At 36.3% G+C, this 16,491-nt stretch overlaps 1 protein-coding gene across 1 annotated transcript in view; it reads left to right on the forward strand.

The window, feature by feature from the left end:
* LOC140236651 (uncharacterized) overlaps window positions 1–16,491 on the forward strand; it is a 45,250-nt gene that overhangs the window by 14,585 nt on the left and 14,174 nt on the right. The window contains exons 5-13 of the mRNA XM_072316571.1: window positions 439–576; window positions 2,451–2,541; window positions 4,135–4,229; window positions 5,525–5,643; window positions 7,066–7,114; window positions 9,003–9,102; window positions 10,783–10,889; window positions 14,037–14,078; window positions 15,327–15,560. Coding sequence (XP_072172672.1) covers window positions 439–576; window positions 2,451–2,541; window positions 4,135–4,229; window positions 5,525–5,643; window positions 7,066–7,114; window positions 9,003–9,102; window positions 10,783–10,889; window positions 14,037–14,078; window positions 15,327–15,560 — 975 coding nt within the window. The remainder of the gene's footprint in view (window positions 1–438; window positions 577–2,450; window positions 2,542–4,134; window positions 4,230–5,524; window positions 5,644–7,065; window positions 7,115–9,002; window positions 9,103–10,782; window positions 10,890–14,036; window positions 14,079–15,326; window positions 15,561–16,491) is intronic.

Here is a 16,491-nt window from a genome sequence, read left to right on the forward strand (position 1 = left end):
TGGCATATAAAAGAGTTAAACCTGTCTGCTATTCCCAGTCATAGCAGTATCTATATGTGACTCAAGTCCATGTGTACTCTTCGCCGTGATGGCAGATCCTAATGTAACAGCAAGAATGAACCATGCATTGTGACTATCTGATTGCTTATGTGTCATGTATTGAAGGGGAGTTCCCCAGGTAGTGCCGCAATCAAGACAGATCTTTAATATTTGTAAGTTGGTGATAAGTGAAATGTCACAAAGCACTTCCTTCTACACTTATCATCCATGATGAGTAATGGTCCTTTTTTTTCTTCTTCTTTTTGCCTGGCTTTAAAGTCCTTCTTTCACATCATATGTAAAAGGCAAAACATCAAATTCCCAGTAGTGTACACATGTTATGTAATAGACCAGAGTAATGAAAACCTGCACATTCTGCCCCCTTTTGATGTCCACCAGTGGAAGGGGACAACATGCACCTCAACTATCACCAAGAGGGCCTCACCGGGCCTTCTCAAACACATCATGCAGCAGGTGTACGCCCATGCCATCGATGACCCCGACAAGCTCAACTGCTACGAGCCTTTCTCCCCAGAGGTTGGTCGCATCCCATCGCTGTAAAATCATCAAGCTCATTATTAACTTTAACATTTTCAAAATTCCTTGGCCAAAGTCAATATTGTTTGACTTATCAGTAAAGATATATCTTGCAGAAATTGCTAGCAAACAGAAGTCAATTACAACAACCACAAAATTGGAATGAAGGGAATCATGTTTTAATGAGAAGGTGTAGTTATTTTTACCGTGGTGTTCATGATAATACCATGATCTTACTGCTGTACACTCATGGACTGTGAACAGAGGTCTTTCTTTGACCCCATCATCATCGCTGCCACTTGATTATGTTCATCTTAATGAGTACATTCAATGTTTGGACCATGACGATTGTGTAATCGTGCGTTGTCACTGACAAGGAATGTTTCCCTCATTTTGGTCATATTTGGCTGAGGTGCCTTTTCAGACTCAAATGCCTTTGAATAAACACCGTTGATGGTGAGCAGCAAACCTCCAAACATGACAGATTTTATGTCACAAAATTGGCAGTTACTGAAGTCGACACTTGTGGACATGCATGTAACGTTGCTTAATGTTAAGACCTACGTTATACTGTTACTGTAAAAAAAATGGGAAAAATTAAATTACAAATCGCAATCAATCTGCCAAAATATTTGCTTTCTCTTGTAAAGCATGTATTTTGCAAATGAAATTGCTTGAGCGATGATTTCCCAGTATACACTACAACTGCATATGCAGTGCACATGCATTTGTCTTAATGTAAGAAAGTTATTATCTTCTTTGCATGTACATGTAGTTTTCGGATTTTTACAGCGCTGTCTTGTTTTTAATCCAAGCTGGCTTTCGGCGGTGATGAGATCAAAGCAGGAATTATGAAAATGTTATTTTGACGCTTTTCACAGAAACATGCAGTGCATGAATTAATTAACAAGCAATGAATGTCGATGCATAGTAGGTCCGTGATAATACTGATCAAACATGCAAACTTATTCGTGGAGAGTCAACAGAAATATAATGAAAGCCTATAATGCAAAAATTAAGAAAAAAAGAATGGGTATTGATAGACAAATTTAGGATCAGACACATGTGTATTATGATTATCATCTATATGTGTGTACATAAATTTGTATCTATGAAGGCATGAGTATTGAAAGGAAGCTGTACAATGTAGATACTCATTCTCATTCAAAGGGGCTTTACAGTGCAAATGCATAATGTTGATTCATAATACCCTGATCATCACTTATGTGGCCTAGAGAATACCAAAGTATGGACCTATATTTCATAGTAATTTTTCTACTTATTTTCTTCAGATTACTTTACTACACCCACAATAAAAACGAAACAAAAAAACTGTCAGAAGTAAGATTTTGTCAATGACATCATTTGTCAATCACTGGTAAAGTGCTACCAAATGTGATTAACAAATTACATACATGTATGAATGCATCTTCCATTAGACTGGGCATACAATTAGTGTAATTTGCATTTTTCAGGCAATGTCTATTATTTAGTCATATTGGTATTACAAGGAAATATGCCTTTTTTTTCTCAGTCTATGGAAAGGTACATTCCAATTTCTTTCGTTAATCATATTAGTACTTTAGCCATGATTGGCAGATACTGTCAAAGAAAGAATCTTGGTTTGGAAGGGTTTTTTTTTTTTTTTTTTTTTTTTTTTTTTTGTGTGTGTGTGTGTGTATCAAAGTAATCTGAAAAAAGAAATAGACAAAAAGTAGTTATGAATTATATGTCACATACTCTGACATTCATTTGGCCACATAAATGATGCTAGGGTATCATAAATCAACACAAGTTAACAAGCATTTGCATTGCATAGTTCCTTTTTAAAATACATGGGGAAGTACAAAGGTGAAGTTTTCTTTCATTCGCAGGTGTACGGAGAGACATCATTTGACTTGGTCATGCAGATGTTGGAACACGTCCAGATTAATGAGGAAGATTCCTTTATTGATCTTGGAAGTGGTGAGTGTCACATGATCCTCCGGCTGTGTGTGGTGTTTGTGATGTCACAAAGAGTCAGTAACCATTGATGGATTGAATTTTCCGTGGGAAGATAAAAAGGGAGTGAAGGGGGATTTCTCCTGCTGGTAGAAGCTTTTCTCATGTGCTTTCAGTGACGTAATTGCTGTGGGTGGGAAGTTGGGGAGGGAAAGATGGAAATAGCATCATGTTCTACCTGTGATCAATGCAAGCAGTTTTGATTCCCGAGAACAGGAAGGGACTACTCACTAATGTTTGTTTCATTTCCATGTTACTGCTACACGTGTCCGTCCCGTAATGACGCATCTCCATTTTCATATTTCCCTAAACTGTTGTGCAACATGTTCTGTCTTGCATTCTCTTCATGAGTCAGTGAAGGAATTTCTCATTTATGTTTATTTACCCCTGATTTTTTTTTTCTTGTGGGGGTGGGGGGGGGGGGTGGGGTGGTGGGGGAGTAGTAGTTTTTCAAACACTGCCTCTAAGCATAGTGTCATGTCTAAATTCTGTTTGTGTTTGTTTTCTGCTGTATGTTTATATTATTTATGTGTGTCCATTGAACAGTGTACATGGTATGAATGCATTTTTATGCTTCCGCTTCAAAATGCCAGAGTGGAGGCGATATTTTTTTGGGTTGTCCATCCGTCTGTAGTCAGTCTTGGAGGCAATGTAACTATAGAACCCTTTGGGCTATCCAAATGAAACTTGGCATATCATGTACATGTATGAGGGATGAAGCTGTACCTATCAATGTTTGATCACAAATGCTCAAGATTAAGGATTAAGGTCAAGGTCAAATGCTAAAATTTCACTTCTTCCCCCCTTTTCTCTGCAATACCTGAATTTATTTTAAAGAAACATAGTGTTTACCAAATAAAGATTCTCAAGGGAAAGGTTTAGGCCACGGGGTCAAAGGTCAGAGATAAAAAGTTAAGTGAAACTTAAAATTTCATTTATTTTTTTTACTCGATATCTCGAAAATAGCTCAAGGCATCTTCATAAAATGTACACATACAATGTACATGTATTGCCTGACATTGAATCTCTTTGGATGTTTTGGGTCATCAGGTCAAGGGTCAAAGGTCACCTTGAAATGTTAGAATTATCCAATATTACAAAATGTATGCTGAAATTACACCATTTTCTCCAGATCTTGGAAATGACTGAATATACATGTCATACTGATTATGTAGGGAAAGTTTTGGGACACAATGTCAAATGTCAAGTTAAATGATGAAATTTTGCCCATTTTCCATTTATTTATACAGTGGCTCTAACTACTGTCTTGAACATTTTTAGTACAATTACAGGGCAATTATTATTTGCCAATCATGTTACAATGTATATTGTGGTCTCCATTGGCAATATGTACTGTACCAATATTGGGAGAATAATGCGATATGGTGGAGACATACCAATCACCATAGTAACATTTAGTTTGGGAAATGTCTGTTTGATTTCTGTGTTTTCTTTGCTGTCCTGTTGGTACAAATGTATGTTGTACATGTATGTGTTTATATTCCCACCCTCGAGCTCACAGTGTTATTTCCTGTTTCTTTCCATTTTTCATGGTAGGTGTGGGCAATGTGGTTCTACAAGTGGCTGCAGCAACAAAGTGCAAGCTTGCCTATGGGATTGAGAAAGCGGATGTACCTGCAGAGTATTCAAAGGTAACTCCCGCATGTCCTCGGCTGGTCTGCTCAAGACCACTGTCTTTACAGCCTATCACTGGTGTGCATGATAGTCTTGTCTTTGGCTTTGATCGAATTAAATGGATTAATGTCAGTATCGGCAATTCTCCCTGTTGATAGTTCTTGTGTGATGCCAATGATTGCTGGCAGATGAATGTGATGAATAGAGCAGGGTGCTACAAATCTAATCGCCTGCTTGGCCAAGACAACTAAGATTCTTTGCCTTCAGATTTGATATAAATTCGAATTTCCATGTTTAAAGTATGGCACCCTTTCCCAAATTTCGATTTGCACATATTAGGGATGTGAGAGTTCAGAGTTTTAATCTAATATCAGATTTTCATACTTTGCCCAAAGCCCACTTTTTGGCTATTAGAATGCATTGGAAAATGTTCACAGTTAAATGCACTTCAGACTTTTTTTTTTCCCATAAGTTTCAGATTGTTCTAATTTTTTTTTTCTGCAAGTACTTTCACATCCCTGACAACTGGGAGAGAAATCTTTCCTTTCATGTCCCGTTAGGGTGTGTGTTAGTGTGTGTGTGTGTGTATATTTATGTACATTAATTCATTTCCCTTTCTGTCATTCTATCTCTCTTACTTTCTCTTTCTATCTGTCTATCCATCAAACTGTACAACTTTGTATCTTAACCCATTGAAGACGAGCTGATTTTGCAACAATGTGCATTTCCCCTAATAGACACCTGCCTGAGTATACTCAGGGCTTGTCTTCAACAGGTTAAAAATGCTTAGAAACGCAGGTTATTAAGTGCTACATTTTTTGAAAAAAAATATTAATAATATTAATAATAATAATAATAATATTGATAATAATAATTATAATGATGATGATGATGATGATAATAATTATAATGATGATGATGATGATGATGATAATAATAATAATAATAATAATAATAATGATAATAATAATATTATTATCATTATTATTATTATTATTATTATTATTATTATTATTATTATTATTATTATTATTATTATTATTATTATTATTATTATTATTATTATTATTATTATTATTATTATTACATCTTCTATCTCTCTTTCTCTCTCACTCATTGACTGTCTGTGGAATGCATCTGAAGAAGAAAAATATAAACTAAAACACAATACCAGCAGTCCAACATCAACCTAACAATTTCGTAGAACAGCCACGGTTCAAGTGAATATGGTTAAAAAGTCCAACGATTTCCCTCGTAAGTGACATATTCTCCATTGAGCACTCACTGAATGCTTCCCTGATGACTTCCACAGGACATGCAGCGGGAATATGAGCGCTGGATGAAGTGGTATGGCAAAGAGTTCAGCAGTTACCTGTTGGAGCATGGAGACTTCCTCTCTGACGCCATGAAGGAGAAGATTGCATCGTCAAAGTGAGTCCAAATTTCTGTCCAACTCACTGTCTGAGAATTATGCCTGATCATGTTACAGTTAGCATGATCAGTGATCATTCTTCAATCATGTCTTGGTTCAGATTAATATATTGATTTTTATCCCCCCCCAAAAAAATAAAAAAAAATAAAAAAAAATAAAAAATAAAAAAATTAAAAAAAATTAAAAAAAAGTTTCTTATGTTGTCAGGAATCATATTAAAAATAAGATTTTAAAAAAAAAGTTACAACAGTGTGTTTAGCTTGCCAGAAGTGATCATGTCATTAAACTACATCGTGCATGTATACGCCAGTGTTCTCGAAATTTCTTCTTTGCTGACATGAAATGAATGAGAACAAGACATATCCTTGGCATTTTATATCAGAGTAGGTTAGTAATAGCTAGCAACAAGGCATTTTTGCATGAAGCATCAGTTAAATTGAATTTGAACAAAGTCCGTAAATGAATATATATTTTGAAGTATATGCTTTGAGAACTGTATATTCAAAATTGTAAGTGTGTACGCTGTTTTTTTCGTGTACAGATATTTTCAAAAATTAGGAGGTCACAAACATTTTCACCAGATGCTTTCATGATTTTGACACCGAGGCTATCATAAGAACACTAAAGTCTGTCAGTTCGAGATTTTTTTTTTTTTTGTGTGTGTGTGTGTGTTGTTAGATTCACGGTCTAACAGTGATAATTCATGAAATTCATTTAAATTAAACCCTAGTGAAAATAACAGCTTATACAGTATATTGATGTTAAAGGACAAGTCCACCTTCATATACATTGGGATTGAGAAAATGCAGGAATATTAGTAGAACACATCAGTGAAAGTTTGAGGAAAATCGGACAATAAGTTCAAAAGTTAAGAATATTTTAAGTATCTGCGAAGTCACGGCTGGATGAGAAGACTACTACAGTGTATGATGTCACATGCGTACAACTACATTGTATATAAGGAAAATAAAAAGAGAATTTCACAAAACTCTACTTTTTGAATAAAGTGCACATTTCTTCGACTTGCTACTGACGTATGTTAAGGGTAATATTATACCCCCTGCCTTCTGAAAGAGAGAAGTCGAGTGTTCTTTTGTTATGCGAGAAAAATTGAAATATGTTGAATTTTCTTTATTCTTTCTTTATATAGTTGTACTCATGTGACATCACAAGCTTACTTAGTCTTTTCATCCAGCCATGACTGAGCAGAAACTTCAAAAATTCATAACTTTTGAACGGATTGTCTGATTTTCCTCAAACTCTCACTGATGTGTTCTACTAATATTGCTGCATTCACTCAACCCACATGTCTATGAAGGTGAACTTGTCCTTTAAGCTCATCCAAGTTATGAAATTTATAATAAGCTGTGCTGATTTTATTTTAATGATGACATTTGTTTCCTTTGCTTATTTCCCCCCAGCGTCATATTTGTAAACAACTTTGCATTTGGCCCTCGTGTAGATCATCAGGTGAGAAATTGATATCTTTTCATTTTCAAAAATGAAAGAAGTAACTTCTTTTGTTAGGTATTAAAGGGATTGTACAGTACTGGTTGAGGTGAGGATTCAGGTTTATAATATTTTTGGGGGTGAGATAATGAGAAACCTCTTATGAGATATGAAAGAACATGTAATTTCAAGAAGGTTGCAATGTTTATTTGATGAAATTGGCCTTGAAATTTCTGAGATATCCAAAAAAGCGATCCTGATAAAATTGACAGGCCACGACTTTTGTTATGATCTCTTTGTTTTTCCTTGTTTTTAGATATCTCATTCTTTCAAAACCGATTTTCATCCAATAAACTTTTGATTCCCCTTAGAATTACATGCTCTTTAACATTTCATAGAGTGGTTTCTAAATTAGGAAGAAAGATTTGCGGTGACACCATGTGTATGTAGTCCTTAACCGGATCGTTGTTTGGAAGAAGAGCTTAGAAAGAGGAGAAACGAAGAGGGAAGCGACATATGGGGGTTGGGAGGAGGGCAAAAAGTGAAGAGTGGGAGACAGTAATGGGCTGGAAGTTGAAGTTGCACTAGTGGAAACAGTAGAGAAAGGAACACAGAGAGTGGTAAGGAAGAATAGTGTGAGAATCAAGTAAGATGTTCGGACATCGTTAGAAGGGGAAAGATGAAATAGAAGGGAAGAGGAAGAGGAAGGAGTTGAATGTTGGAGAATCATGGAGATAGGGGAGAGCAGTGAAGATTCATGAAACCAAGAGGAGAACGAAGTCGGCGAACAGTGTGGCTATGGAATGCGAATCAATGGAGAAAGGACGAATAATAGAAATAAGGAGGGGTAAGTAGAGGAGAGGTGAGAATATGCGGAGAGAAGGGAGAGAGAGAGAGAGAGAGAGGGGGGGGCAATGAAAAGAAGAAGAAAAGAACAAATTGAAATTCAAGACGTAAATTAGAGGGAGCTAGTGTGGATCCTAGAATTAAATGCTGCTGCGGAGAAGAAAAAAAAAAAATAATGGAGAGGAAATAGATGACAGTTAAGTCCTGAAAGGTTCCTGTGGGAGAAATGCAAAAATGAGAAATTAAAGTAAGGTTAAAGTGTAGACCTGAGGAGAGAAGACAAGAGAAATACCTGTAAAGAAATGTGTAAATTAAAGCTAGTGGCCCTGAAAAGGACCGTTGGGTTGTATGGAAGGAAGAAATAAAAAGAAAAGAAGAAAGAAGAGAACAGAACAGAAAGAAAAGAAAAGATAAGTAGTGTAGAAACAGACAAAAGTGTAAGAGAGAGAGAGAGAGGAAAGAGAAATGAAACATTGAGTAAAGGTGCACAGCTAGTGAAAGTAGAGCAAGAAGTCTAGTTATAAGAATAATTAGGAGAACCGAGGAACTTGACGTTTTGGGCAGGTTGACTGTCCTTCGTCAGAAGTGGTTTCTAAATATCTCGCAAAACGTTACAAGCTGAATCCTCACCTCAACCAGTACTGTACAGTCCCTTAAAATATTGCACTTTCATTTTTGGGTATAGGCTGCTTTTAGGATACAGATTTTCATCTTAAATAGCAGCTTCATATGGAAAATTCTTATTTGTGTTTGATTCACAAAGTGCTTATAGCCATTACACCGCTTAACTTCCGCAAACTTCAGTGAAGATTCCAATAAATGTGCAACTTGACATCATATACAATGTATGGTACCTTCTTGATTGTCAATACCCATCTTCAAAGTCTGCACTATTGAAAGGACTTGAAAAAACAAAAACAAAAAACAAGGGCAGATAGAAAAGTGACACAAACTATGAAGATACATTGAGGGATTTGGCTGCCATAGAACCAGATTCCGAAAGATTTCTGAGGTGGTCATGTTGGCATAGCTCACCTTCTTGTCCTGACTGTTTTGTTTGCAGCTGAAAGAAAGATTTGCCAACATGAAGGAAGGAGCAAAGATTGTATCATCCAAAGCCTTCTGCCCTCTCAACTTCCGCATCTCAGACCGAAATCTTAGTGGTAAGTTTTTCCTACATTACATTGTATTTTCTTTGATGAATTACTATGATATTTTCCCCTTATTACATTTGCTGTTATTGTGCACTCATCTCATAATGCATGATCTAAATTACTCTTTTCTTATAGAAAAAAAAAAGTGAATTGTAAGCTGCCATACGTTTTGTCAAAAAGTGAAAATAAAATTTGAATTGAATTGAATTGCAGAGAGAAAGCATAGTGGTGTGTCAAAAAGCAAAGATTGTGCCACTAGTTGGCGAGTTATAACTCACATTGACGTCAACTGAAGTATGTTTTTTGTCCTGCCAATGGAGTATCGAAGATGTGGCAAAAAAGCACACTTAACAGTTGCAATAACCACTCATGTTGTGTCATTGTTACATTCATTATGAGAACATAGGGCAGTTAGTGGGCAAAGCGTATGAATTTTCAACTTAAAATCTAAGAATATACACTGTAACAACCTTGGTTGCCGGGAATTTGATATACACATGGTACTGAAGTAGATGGCAAGTTCTCCTATCGTCATACCTCAACTTATTTTTCCATGTCCTGTGCAGTGTGTTATGATCATGTGCATCTTCAGGGATACTTAAAGTGGCACATTTGATATAAAGTCTCGTTCTTTATGTGTGAAGACAAGCAGTGAAAGCAACCAACCACAAAAATGATAAAGATGCAGTGGAGGACAATGAAGAAGCACTAGATAGTGTGAGGACTGATACCCAAATTATGTGGATTGAATGAATGCAGCAATATTGTCGAACACATCAGTGAAGTTCAGGAGAAACTGGACGATCTGTTCAAAAGTTTTGAATATCAACACACGTTAAGGGTAATACTGTACGAGCTGAAATTTTCGCGGTGGTTTTATTTTCGTGAATTTCGCGAATCGCCTTTGAATCGCGAAAATAACAACGTGCAAATAACTAAGTTCAGTTAGACCCTCGCAACCGCGAAATTAACAACACGCGAAAATATCTGTACGCGAAAATTTCAGCTCGTACAGTATTATCCCCCCCCCCCCCTGTTTTTCTGGAAAAGGTTAGTCAAGTGCTCTTTTATTATGCTAGAAAAATTAAAATGTGTGTATTCTCTTTTGAATTTTCTTTACATTGTTGACCTGCAGTGACGTCTCAAACTGTTGTTCTCTCGTCATTCAGTGATGAAGGCACTGAAACTTTAAAAATTCATAAGCTTTGAATGAATTGTCCAACTTTTCTCAAACTTCATTGATGTGTTGTAACAATGCTGCTGCATTCACTCAACCCACATATATATTTTGGTTTCATTCTTCTTGTTTTTATTTTTTTAGTCTTTGGAATTTTTGTGCCCAACAGATTTTTGGTGGCCACATAGACTTTATAGTGTTTTTGTTTTTGTTTTTTTGTTTTTTTTTATTTACCTCAAATTACATGTTATACCTGCTTGTGTATTACTGAATTTGAAAATGTTCGTATTTGTTCATCGTCTGAATTCCTCATCATAAATGCTTTCTGTGCGTGTTTCTGTGTTTTTTAAGGAACAGGACCACAATAGTTCAATTTGATATCATTTAAATCAATTTAATATGCATATTTGAAGTCTGTTAAAGAATGACATACAGTACATTGTTGCATCTTGCATGTAAATCAAATCATTGAATGTAAGCATGTAACCATAAATGATGGTGTGATCAAACAGATATAGGAAGCATTATGGACGTGGTGGAGCTCTCGCCTCTACGAGGGTCAGTGTCCTGGACAGGCAAGCCGGTCTCCTACTTCCTACACACCATAGACAGAACACTGGTAAGCACACTACAATGCCTTTACCCACAATGCCATTCGCTTCACCAGAGTGCCTCTAGCGCCCCCACGTGTGGCCACAAGCTAAGGGCATGATGTTAGCTTGTGTGATACGCAGTCACGCTGACTAGACTTGAAAATTAGGTGGCAAGAAAGTTAACCTTAAAGCAACTCATGAAAATTTTGTGGATTTTTTTGTCCCTGTCATATTTTCCTTTTTTACTTTCTTGAAAATTCAAATTCACCCAATTTGTGATAAACAGATACTTAACATATTATCATGTACTGAATGAAGTCACTCTGATCAAATTCTAAGACAGACTGTCAACTTTTGTTAGTTTGAGAAAGAGATAGGAATGTAAGAACAACTGCATAATCTCTCAGTTTCATATTGAGATACTACCTTTCAGGAAAACCATTACATGTGTATGTACATGAGATACATGTCATATATGAATGTACATAAAGTGCAGGTATAGATTTGGCACTACCAGAAAAAGATATTTGTCAGATTTTGTTTTTCCTGCAATATTCCACACAAAAGATGTCATCTCATGGTAGGGGTGCATCTGACGTATATCAGCATCATTACCTCTGGACTAAGCTATGTCACTAACATATTATTTTCTTGATGACGAATATTTCTATTGTGCCATTTGGTGAGGTTTATGGTTTGTTTGACTGATATTTTATTTGTTTTAGGGAGTTTGGCCAAGATAATACATGGGAATTTTTCACATTTATTTGCAGCAAAGGTTAGCTAGTTCCTCTAGAATGATACTTTCATCAAAATACTACCCTGAGGCTTAACAGTGTGTCTGTCTTTAGTACACATCTCAGCATTTGCAGTCACTGCCACTGTTGTGCTAACCTCTGGACTAACAAAGCATGCCACTGCTGTATAATCAGGAGATGTGGAACCGTTCATATCGGGGCATTCTTCTAATAAATAGCCTCAAAGAATTCCCTCGGCCAGAGCAGGCTAATAACTGCTTGTCGTACTCATGGACAAGCTAAGCTTGTAAAGGTTTCTGTCTTGTACAGAAAGAGTGTGTGTGTTTCTGTGCCCCTGGGCTGTGGCCAGCTCGGAGCATTGCAGTGGCCAATAATGGGTGCAAGTGGTCTACCGCCCTCATGGGTCTTCTGTCTCAGAAATGCCCAGATGGGACCTAGAATATCTCAGATTTTGTGATGCAAAAAGGATTGTATGTTGTAGTTTGGCTAAGGGTTGGCTCTGACATCACAAGCTAGGACTTCTACTTTAGTATAAGGTTATAGTGTAGTTTACATATAAATGTACGTCAAGGTTAGAGAGTAAAGTACAAATCTCATCTCACTTCTTTGATACTTTTAATTTGGTGTTTTGTTACCATGGTTACTCTGTGGCTGTCAGATTTCTGCATTTCCGAATTAAGTAACAACTCTTTAGAAATCATTATTTATATTGTTTGCCTCAAACACACAGTATCTTTTGTGTTGTCATGCAGTGCTTACATTCCAAAATTTTTATTTACTTCACAAAGTGGATTCTCTTTTCTTTCTTTCATTTATTTTGTTTATCAAAACAAAGTAAAGGCATCAGCAATGCCGTTCATTCTTAATGAAGATTCTTTCTAACCCTTACAAATGCCCGTGTTTTGTTTGTTTTGTTTTGTATTGCTTTGTTTTACTTCTTGGGCAAAGGTAAGGGTTTGGCATTCATCATGTTTATTAATAGTAAAAGCAGTGAACTGTCAAATCAAACATTGCTGCAAGTCATATAATCAAAAAACAATATAAAGTATACAGATCTCAAAACCAGGATGTAGGTACTATGAGATGATTGAAGCTGATTGCTAAAAGTTAATAATGTGCAGCTAGAGCCCAGAGTACTGGTGTGCAATGTTCAATGTGAATATCTGCGTGGACATTCGTACAACCAGTACAATTTTGAAAGTACCATAATTTCTTCCTTTGGGGGGGGGGGGGGGGGGATAGGGAGCTTTGCTTTGATAATCCACATTGGTTTAAAATTTAAAAAAAAGTGTTGGGTAACAGGTTAAATTTTGATAAGAGAAGATCACAGTGTTGGCAATCAACTTCTTCTTTTTTTTTTTAAATAAATACTAAAGAATGCATCATATATTGTTTAACATGTCTGTAGTGGTGGTGGTAACATGTTTCTTCTGTTTAATCGGTCATCTTAAAAATTTTATTATTTTATTTATTTTGCTGGGCAATGTAATACCTACTCCATTAGGATCGGCATACTCTGTTATAGAGAGGAGAATATCGGCATTGTTCATGACTCTTCCAATTTACTAATCCCAAGCTCATTACCATGGTGGTTGCCATCTTTTTTAAAGTATGTCATTGAGTATTCACACAAATTAGTCATTGTGTACCTTGCATTATGAGATTATGAAGGGACACCATAGCCAAGTGATATAGATGTATGCAACCTGTGTTATTTGCCTTTGACCTTGGTGGTGATAACAACCTACACATTATTGTATTGTTGGTTTACTATTGTACATGTAATATGAAGGAGCTAAACTTCATGGGTTTTGTGGCTTAGGACAACTCTGTTAAAACCATTTTAAATCTTTGTATCGAGAAAATTACATATACCTGGGGAATAAAACTAATGTCTTAACAGTTTGAATTACTGAAAGTTGTGTTTGACAATTATCATGTCCAACATATAGACTCTTGTTCTTGCTTGGATAAGACAACCTTCAATTTTGAAGGTTGTTCTGTAATGGGTGTAGTAACCACAGTTCAATTCTAGTTGCTCCATTAAGCAGTAAGCTCAAGTAAATGATAGATTTTAATTAATTTTCACAAATTCTCATAATTGTCACAAAAGACAAGCAGCTTAAATTTTAAATTCCCAGAACCTTAAATATGGATGAATTTTCATGTTCTGTCCTGTTTTCAAATTCATCATATTGCACTAACAATGGTCTTCAAACTAACATTATAACACAGATATTATAAAAGTCCTGTTACCTGCCTTGAATAAAGTGTGAATCAATTACCTGTTATGCTGTGTTTTCTGTGTTTGGCTAATTTTATGATTTGTTTTTTTCTTTCGGTACTCCCTCCAAGAAGGAAGCCAAAAGCCTTTTATTTATTTCTTTGTTTTTCTTTTTTTCATGTGTTATACAGCTGGAAAAATACTTTCAGTCTCTCAAGGATCCAAAACTCAGGGTAATTATTCCTCTAATAAATATTTCATTTCAGACTTCAATTTGTAATGTAGATGACTAATTTAATGAGTTGCATTAAACATCCCTCAACCCAATTAAATTTTAGTCGAGATCTTTGTAATCAGGAATAGAAAAAAAGCAGTTGTGCCATTCTGGACAGGTAAACATAAATATAGATATAAAACTAGACAGATTGTAAAATCTTAGTAGAGAGATGGTTTGGCCAAACCAGAAAGGAGAAGGACCAAGTAAGTAAGTAGCATTTTCATTTTGGAATAATGCATTGTATGTGTACCTTAAAGTCCACAGTATTTCAGCTTTTTGTGCTTAGGTTGCTCAGTGAAGCATGTATTCAAATTGGTGAATGAAAGAAATATCAATAAGTATTTCAGTATATTTCCAATACTTGTCTAAGTGGGCTGTGGATCAGTTTTGAGTTAATTGTAGATAATGCTTTGATTTCATTTGAAAGTGGAAGTTAATTTGGCTGAAAAAAAGAAGCTTATCTGTCCTGTTATCTGTCCTTTCTGCTTTTTGTTACTTTCTCTAGAATGTAGAATTGATATATGTGAGAATCTGATTCCATTTCACATGCAATTTGTGTTTAATTCAATTGTAGTAGTTTGTGCTGCTTTGACATTGCTGTGCAAGGAAAATATTCCTGGCTGCTTGATTAAGATGAAGGATTGATCAAGAATGTCATATGAAAAGATTATCTGGCAAGTCTCAGCACAGACTGATGTGGTTCACATAAATGCTGTGCACAGCTGACACATACGCTCAGAGAAAGACCCTGTTTGTGCTTTGTCCTTTGAGAGAAATGCCCCTTCTTTCTACCTCCTTGCCAGGCAGTTCAACAGTTTGGTCAGGAGAGAGGAAATTCATTATGCTTGTTATGTCTCTTCCAAGCATTACGATGTAAGCTTTCTGTAATTATTAAGTTATTCTTCATATTGCTTGTGAATGACAAAGAGCAAAATTCTGTATCATAAAGTAGAGTAGCTTGCATTTCCAGAGTAGGAAGAGAAAAATTTATTCGCAACTATACGGTGAAATATCCTAGAGGAGTCCAACTCCAGTCAAAATTTTGAGTAGGTAACATTGTCTGGCATGGGCTGTCTTTCTGTAGATTTTGAGAAAAAAAGTGAAAAATGTGGAATGTAATTTTGAAAAGGCAAGTCATGGAAGAAGTTTGGTAATGGTGATACGATCACAGTCGGGTTGGTTGTACCTTCTTTCTTCTGTGTAGGAAGAATACTACAAAAACTGCTGCAGAACCAAGCGCCCACGGCGCAGCAACGTTGACTACCTCGCAACCAGATCGCTCGACTTCGGCAAGACGTCGAGCGACAGTGACTCCACGGTGTACGGCCCCACGACCCGGCGCCAGTGGTCTGAGTGGATTGCGAACCGCGATGGCATGAAAGAGAACATGGATGATAATGGAGATGACACTCTGGATGATAGTGAGAGGATGGATCTGGTAAGGGCAGTTGTCAACTCTACAACTCTCATATGACTGGGTTCGACATTAGTGGTGGCCTGGGCCACTAAAAATTGATGTCGGGCCACCAAATTTCAAAACACATTACCTTTTGGTGGTCCGATCGGGCACTTCAGATTCCAAAGGATTGCTATGTTTCCATGTATTTCAGGCCTCTACATTTCTTTTTCGGGCCACCAGAATTTGAGATTTACAGATTTTAGTGGCCTGAACTGGCTGATGGAGAAAATAGTTAGTGTGGAGCCCTGTGTGATGTAGACAGATTTTAGACTTTAAAGAATAATTTTTTGCAAATTTTTTTTTAAGGCTGGTTAGAAGCAGATTTCATTTTTATCAAATGATATCGGTAGGTCTGAAAGCAAACAGCCACCCCCCCCCCCCCAAATGCGTTTGTCAAAACACATATGCCCAATCAGTGTTGAGATCCTTTTCAACCAAGTTTGGCTCAATTTTAGATATGCATTTCAAGTTTGCACAATCGTTAATCGTGGAAAGAGAGAGTTCAGCTTAACTTCATAGGAACATCTGCCAACTATGTGTCTATAAACAAACTACACATTCTTGCAGTAAGCATAGTGCAAGTTTTGTGTTTGAACAACATGGTTGTGGAGTTGTTATGACAGCTCTTGAATGGAATGCAGTATGGTTGGTGAGGAGATTTATTCAGTGACTTTACCCTGTAATTCTAAGCATTATCAGAAATGCTTTGCCAAAACATGATTACAAATTATTTATTTTGTAAGTGTTAAAACACTCATGATTTGCATGCAGTCTTAAGCATATTTTGAGTATTTTGAGCATAGTATGAGTTCAGCAGTTGTATCAAAACCATGCCATCAGGAATTGCTACCAAAATTTTACTGAAAATTATCACATTATTCAACCATAGATGTTTCGTTGAATCACAGCT

This window comes from Diadema setosum, chromosome 13, assembly GCF_964275005.1.
Source record: "Diadema setosum chromosome 13, eeDiaSeto1, whole genome shotgun sequence".
Taxonomy (NCBI): Eukaryota; Metazoa; Echinodermata; class Echinoidea; order Diadematoida; family Diadematidae; genus Diadema; species Diadema setosum.